The 7,366-nt window shown below is 36.6% G+C and overlaps 1 protein-coding gene across 1 annotated transcript in view; it reads right to left on the minus strand.

The window, feature by feature from the left end:
- LOC104538661 (collagen alpha-3(IV) chain-like) overlaps positions 1 to 6,796 on the minus strand; it is a gene marked incomplete at its 5' end in the record, with an annotated part of 33,892 nt that extends 27,096 nt beyond the window's left edge. The window contains 7 exons of the mRNA XM_010181942.1: positions 784 to 876; positions 2,015 to 2,179; positions 2,522 to 2,557; positions 3,625 to 3,712; positions 4,849 to 4,890; positions 5,223 to 5,321; positions 6,752 to 6,796. Coding sequence (XP_010180244.1) covers positions 784 to 876; positions 2,015 to 2,179; positions 2,522 to 2,557; positions 3,625 to 3,712; positions 4,849 to 4,890; positions 5,223 to 5,321; positions 6,752 to 6,796 — 568 coding nt within the window. The remainder of the gene's footprint in view (positions 1 to 783; positions 877 to 2,014; positions 2,180 to 2,521; positions 2,558 to 3,624; positions 3,713 to 4,848; positions 4,891 to 5,222; positions 5,322 to 6,751) is intronic.
- Between the last annotated feature and the right edge of the window lie 570 nt (positions 6,797 to 7,366).

The raw sequence follows: 7,366 nt of genomic DNA on the forward strand, positions 1-7,366 counted from the left end.
ATCAGTACACTCGCAAGCTTCGTCACCTAGAATGAAAATAATTCATTAGTTGTTCAACAGCAAGTCATTCCAAAGCTTAACTAATGTGCTACATAGTTTGTTACAGAGGATGGCTAACACTTTTTGGCCAGAGTGGTAGAATCATGGCCTTAATTTTGTTGGAAGATCACTTCCAACACAGTACAAAATTACCTGTGTCAGACAGTGAATCAGAACTGGTCACATTTAATTGAGAATGCAGAAACATTCAGTTTAAATCTCCTGATTTTTTTTCAAGTCTATTTTAAGTAATCCATTTGAATACAGTCACTCTACTGATAAGCTAAATTCTCTTAAGAGCAGCAAAGGACATAGGCTTCAAACTAACATGGCTCCACGACAGCCTGGGTGATTTTAATGACTAGCAAGTGGCAGAGATTCAGCAGCTCCTGCGGTGAAATTTGTAGAAGGAACCTTCTCTCAGAGAACACTTGTTAGTGTTGACAATAACAATGGGAGAATATGAAAACTCTACTAATCTGTAACAATAGCTTGTTCCAGTGAAGATCTACACTGTGGCTGCAGTGCTGTACAACTGGTGTTCAGCACTGCCACATGCACTGCTCTTTTACCTGCTGTTTACTCTAGGGGAGGAAGACATCTTGCTGTTCCTTAAGAATTTTCTTATATCTCTGAACTCATCAAATGGCTTAAGAGGTAAATTAAATTCAAAATTTTGTAAGGATCCACGAAGATTACTGGGTTGTACCATCTACTTTTGAGTGATAGCTTTCTGAAACTGACCTTTCATGCCAGTATCTCCTGGAGGTCCTGAAGGTCCTGTACACCCTGGCTCTCCAGGAAGTCCTGGTAGGCCTGTTCTAAATGTTACTCTGCCTGTTAATGAAATGAGCATGGCACCATTACATCAGCAGATAATTTAGACAATTCTCTAGTTACTAAGAGAGAAAAAAGTTGCAGAGATGAGCTGGAAACAGCATTCTGATCCTTATGGATCCCTTCCAACTTGAGACACAATTCTATGATTCATTTAAAAGAGAGGACTACCTGGACAAATCCAAACCACCTGTAACTAGAAGTACTTGAGGATAAATATGTAATGTCAAAATAAACCTCAGCAGACTGTTGGACCCATCTGTCTAGACTTTAAAAAGCATAGTAATTTCTGGTGAAAGTATTTCCATTTTATTTGAATGAACAGAAACATATTTCTTTCTTTTACCATGAATGGAAGGGAAACTGTTTTTTAAATCCTAAATTGTTAATGCTGCTCATATATCTTTGACAGAATTATGTTCGTGTATTTACTATTACTTTGCAAAAACAGAACATTCATCAAGCTTTTCCTAAGTCAGACAGATATATTTTTCAGAGAAAGAAAAAGGAGGCATTATGTTGGTATTGGTTCAGAAAAACTTGCTTTGGCCATACTACATCTAAAAGAAACATGATGCTGTTGGTACTCCTAGTTAAATAGGTATTTCTAGTTAATACATTTTCTAGAAGTTTTATAAACCACTATTGCTTTAATTTCATGCTGTCAGAACTTCAAACCTGCCTCTAAGGCCCACTAAGACCTCTGGAGGCATGCAGGTGATGTCTCTAGCTTTCAGATTAGCTAATTTTAGTTTAAGTTTCACAGATTTAGTATAACTTTTGGAAGAAATAATTTTTGAGAACAGATTTTCTTGCATTAGTCTTTCTTGGGTTTATGTAACAGATTTCTATAGTCACAGTTACAAAAATGGTGAGAAATCTTGATACTGGGAAGGCATTGTATCTTCCCCACACAATCTCATTAGCAATGGAGCAGAGACCTTTGCTACATATGTGCTTTCATGAATAACTTAAAACAGAATTTCCAAATAGAAATTATATTCAACTATATTACTAAAAATGTACTCTCTAAGTAATGTATTTTTACACACTCATACATTAGTATGAGTGTGTAAGTCATCCAGAGATGACTCTGGATTTGTTCTTGTTTATGATATATACAATACTGAAACATCACCTGGTTCCCCTGGAGGACCTGGTAATCCAACAGAACCAGGCATGCCAGTAATACCAGGTGGTCCTGGAGGGCCAAGAATACACAAGCCAGTTTGTCCTTTCTCTCCTTTTGTTCCTTTTGGTCCAGGAAATCCCGGGGGACCTCTCAGACCAGGTCTTGACACACCTAACCGAAGAGGAAAAAATACCAAAATTAAGTTAAAGAAGAAATGGAAGTTCAAATCAAATCAAGTACTCAATAGGATGAGTGAGAGACAAACATACTGAGCTCATCCCACATTTTTTTTTCTTGTAATATATTAAATAATCACAATAAGAATGTAAAGATATGTAAAAATTATCTTTAACCTCTCTTTAAATGCCTGGCACATCAAAGCCTTTGGGTGATGGTTTTTTTACCACTTAAAAGGTACGTTTAAAGTCATCTCAAGGTTCCACAAAGGTGATTCAGTATAACAGGCACAAAGAGTGATGTATTTTATTGTTGGTACTGGATCATTACACATACCTGGTCTACCAGCATCTCCAGGAGGACCCTGTGGCCCTGCAAAAGTAATATATGTAAAACTTGAGTTGAGCTAATGTATAATCTGCAAAGTCAACAATATTGACTGCAAACTTTGGGCTTCTGCATTTTAAGCTTATTTTATCTTTCAAGAATCTGGTTTTGCCTGAGTAGGCATCTACTACTTAAGCAACTGCTGCATACTGACAATTCTCACTGAAATCTGGCAAGATATGGATGTTTACAACAGATAGGAATAGGATCCACCACATTTATCTGAGGTGGGGAGGCACTCAATTACTTGAGAATGACTTACAGGCCTGCAAATGTACTTCTTGTTGCCACTAGTATTTGCTGTAGTACCTATACCACCTCTTAAAAATGCATTGGTATCTTTGCAAGGCTTAACTTTCCTGCTTCTGTCCTTTGTAATTATGTAAAGAGAGTTAAAACAACAAAATGCATTCACTGAATGCAACACAATCACTTGGATACATACATATTCATAAAACAAGAACATCAAAACACAGAAGGCAAAGACTTGTTGGATGAGTATGAGATACAGTCTACAAGATGCTGCTTCAGAGTTCTGCCCACAAGTCCTTGTTATATTATGATATAGCTCAAATAATATATCAGCATGGCCAAAATAAACAAAGTAAAACTTGCAGACCTTTATTATTTTGGAATGGTAAGTAATAAAAATGGCATATGACAAATTATTAAAGATTAAAAAAAAAAAAAAAGAAAAAAGTGTATGACCTTTAACAGGAGACTTACAGCCCTGATGGTTTGTCTATGGCATATACAAATAATGTGCTGATCCAGTAGTTCACTAAGGTCATAAGACAGAATGTCAGCGAGCTTAGGTGCTCAACTCAATTATCTGTGCAAAGAAGTGTGCTAGCTTCATTATTTTTAAGAGGAAATACAGCCATAAATCAAAGTCTCAGGATACATTTCAGTTCCGCAATTTGATGGGAGTAATTTGGAAATACTCTTTAAAGGCAGAAGCAGGTTGCTGGGTGCTCAGAAACCTAGCCCGCAACAAGTCCTTTGAGTGGACAGCTCTTGCTAAAAGGTTCTGGTTGTGATGTCCCACTCACCAGGCATGCCATGTTGACCTTTTGGTCCTGGAGGTCCAGGGGGTCCTTCATCTCCTTTTTCACCAACTACACTATCATAATACTCTGTCTTAAGAGAAAGATGGTAAGAAAAGAAAGAATAGTAAGAATGAAGAGAAACACAGTACCTCATATTGAACATTTGGTTAGAAAAATGTTATAATCGCATTCATAATTTTGATGTTGTGACACCATAAGACTTTTGTCATCACATGGTAATTAAAAGCAGCCAGAAATTAAATCACAATTGTTATACATAGCTAACGCCAAGAGATCTGCATGAATAGGTAGGGCTGAGATTTCAGCTCATTTCCTCAGTTCCTAGAGAACTTCTCTGCCTTCTATACGGGCAAGGTATAAGTTGGAGACCCAATCACGAATATTATGGTAGCATGAAATAGAAAATATTTTTGAAAGAAACCTCTGTGAATCACTTAGTCTATTCCACTAGCTCAAAGCAGCATCAACTACATCTTGACTGCTCTTTTAAATAATCATACATGACAACAGACAAAAATCAACTACTTAAGTTACACGTGGATTAAAGTCATTCCTATAAAAATTAATACTTAATTTATTAAAGTTTAATATTATGATGTTTCAAAGTTTCTACAAATGACAAGCAAAATCAAAAGGCACTTTGCTGTAACTCTGGGGTTTTTTTGTTTTTGGTTTTTTTTTTTACAAACTACAAGTTTTTGCTCTTTTCTAGATTATTTTGCATGGGCACCATTACTGGCAAATCAGTACTATAATTATTCTGCTTTGATATATAAACATCCCACTGAAATTTAAATGGACTACTAATGCACCAATTTTAAAAAGAATAAAAAACTGCTTAACATTAAAATGAAAACTTTTTTAGTTTTCTCCTATAGATTTTTTGGAAAGCAGTGTTTTTTTAGTACTCTGTTAATATCATTCAGCTTTTTACAAAGTTATTTCTTTTGAATGATTTGGGCAAAAGGTTTCCATTAGGTGCGCATGGGGCCTTTAAGAAAGCCACTAGCAAAATAGCATGTCTAGGCAGAGAAATTGTACTCATAGCACCTCTTGCTTTCTTTAAAAAGTCTTCTCTGGATTTTAAATTTAACATGCCTGTTCTGGAACTGATTACAAACTGGTCTAAAAATTAACTCCTGTGAAATTTTGTAACTGTTTTGTAACATTTAGAAAAATGATACAATGAAGATAATCTACACTTACTCGACCACAAGCTCCAGGTGGACCAGTGTTTCCTTTCACCCCCTACATCAGAGGACAGAGATGGGTTTATTAAAAACAATACATCACATGAGATTTGGTACCCACTCTTACTTCAGTACATTGCTCATAACATTAAAGAAGAAATTCTGCTCCTGACCAGTCCTTCACCACCCCCGTCTGTTCCTTACACAACTATTCAGCCACATACACCAAAACCTATAGGAACACATCAGCAGACATAAATGGGTATCAGTTCAAACACATGAACTATTAGAGCCCTGTTCCATGGCATCGTTACTTGTCATCTTTTAGGTAAAGTAAAACATATGTACACACAGTGATAAATTACATTTTATAATAACCCCAAAACATACCTTATCCTCATCCTCAAAAGCAACAACAAAACCATTAGACAATACCTTAGCTCCTTGCCTGCCAGCCGGTCCTGGTTTGCCCTGTTCACCCTTTTGTCCCTGCAGGTGACAGTACACAATTTTATGAGGATTCATCTTTTAGCGCTGTCATCAGTAAGATCTAAAATGGAAAGCTTTAATCTTTCATGGCAGTGGCAAGGGGAATGCGACTTGCTCAGGGGAAGAAATTTCAGGGAAATACTCAGTTTGGGGAACAGTTCCATGTCTGTGGGAAATACCGCAGATGTCTCATTCAAACCTGTGTTTCTAACAGCACACTCCACCAATCCCAAGGAGGAGCCACTCTGGATAGCACAAGTGTAGGAGGCTCTGGTTTGTCTTCCCTCCGCAAAACTACTACTTCTGAAAGGAGAGAAACTGAACACAGTGTGACTCTCATGTTCAGCACCTCCCTCTCCCAGAACTTGGTCAGTCTGCATGATTGAGCTGATCTGAAGAGGTGTCAGCAAGATCAGGAGGGAAAATGGTGCAGACTCCTGCTAAGGCTTTCTGTAAATTTATATATGCACAGAAAAGGGACTTCTTGGAGGCTTATGCAGTTGAATGTGCTGCTAGTTAGTAAAGTCGAAATGGGAACAGGGCAATGACATATCCTTGTCATGACAGAAAGTTTTCTTTCTGTTAGCTGAGGCAGTAGAGCTTTATGGCCTGCTGTTCCTCATTTTTTGTCAGACTGGAATGTGTGTAGACTGTCTGCAAAGGTTGTTTTGGAAGGATGAAGACGATGTTTTAGTAATATATATGTGAAATGGGCTATTCTGACAATAAGAATTTTGATGAGATATTTGTAAGGTCACTGTGACCTTAATGATGTTGTTAAAGTGGAAGTGAAGTAAATTTAAGAGGATTGTTATTTAACCAATTGAATAAGTACTCCAAATACATTTGAACAACCTTAGCTTTTAAATTAGTACACAAATGAGATAATTTTGGTTATAAAATGGCATATGTTAAGAACTGTATGATAACAAGATGACAGTTTTAATACCTATCAAGTCACCTTGTTTCAGACCAAGGCAGCTGTAACCTTGAAAATAAGTTTTCTTTGTAAAAGAATATATTTGATTCTAGTTATTATAAATTACTCATTTTGCTTCATGATTTATACCACAGTGAAGGTGTAACTCTTTTGAAAAAATGTCAGTGTGACTAACCAAATTAAACTCAGTAGAATTAATTTTGCATAACTTGGACTGTGTCTCAAACTCATCAGACAGCAGCAAGCAACAGGTATTTTTATTTTACACAGAAGAGACATCTTCTATGAACTGAGCCTCTCTCTCCTGCATAAGTGTAGGAGGACCTGGAATGTCCCAAGGCCAACTGTATGGAAGGAAGCATTTCACAGTGTATGCAAATCAACATTTTCAAACACATTCTGCAATAAGAAGAAGCTGTGACAGGAAGATATGACTGTGATAAACAGATGACTATTACTTAGAAAACATTTAGAAGGCTTCCTTCATTACCGGTAAGCCAGGTGGACCAGGGGCACCTTCTTTTCCAGGTTTACCCTACAAAGGCAAAACATAAAATAAAACTTAAAAAATTAAGATCAAAAGAGGGGTCATTGCATTTAAAGAGCCTAACAACTAAACACTGTGCATATAACTGTATTTTAGGTCTTTATAAATTTTGAAAATCCATTAACGTTATTTTTATAATGTTCATTATTTTAAATCATAACTACTATTTGTAAAACTATAAAAAACAAGGAGTAAGATATTCCTTGGATATTCCTCCTCCTGTGAATTAGTTGAGGCAGACACTTCATCAGCACAAAGTGTGATGTGCTTTTCAGACAGGCAAGTGCTGAAAGCTTAGTGCAAAATCAGGTCCTTGCAGAAGCAAGACAAATGGTAACACTATATACCAGCTAGCAGTTCTTCTAATGGTCAGCAGGGAAAGATACTGAAAGGAAACTTCTCTCTTACAGAAAATGGAGATGACTTGAAAATAAATTATTTACTGAAAAAAAACTTTTTCCTATTCAGGAAGTACACTTCAAAGGTATTGGAAGTACAGCAGTAGATGGAAAAGCGAAAACAGAAGATGCCGGAGGTATCTGCTGTTTTCTGTGATGC

The sequence above is a fragment of the Mesitornis unicolor genome, unplaced genomic scaffold, assembly GCF_000695765.1.
Source record: "Mesitornis unicolor isolate BGI_N332 unplaced genomic scaffold, ASM69576v1 scaffold25993, whole genome shotgun sequence".
Taxonomy (NCBI): domain Eukaryota; kingdom Metazoa; phylum Chordata; class Aves; order Mesitornithiformes; family Mesitornithidae; genus Mesitornis; species Mesitornis unicolor.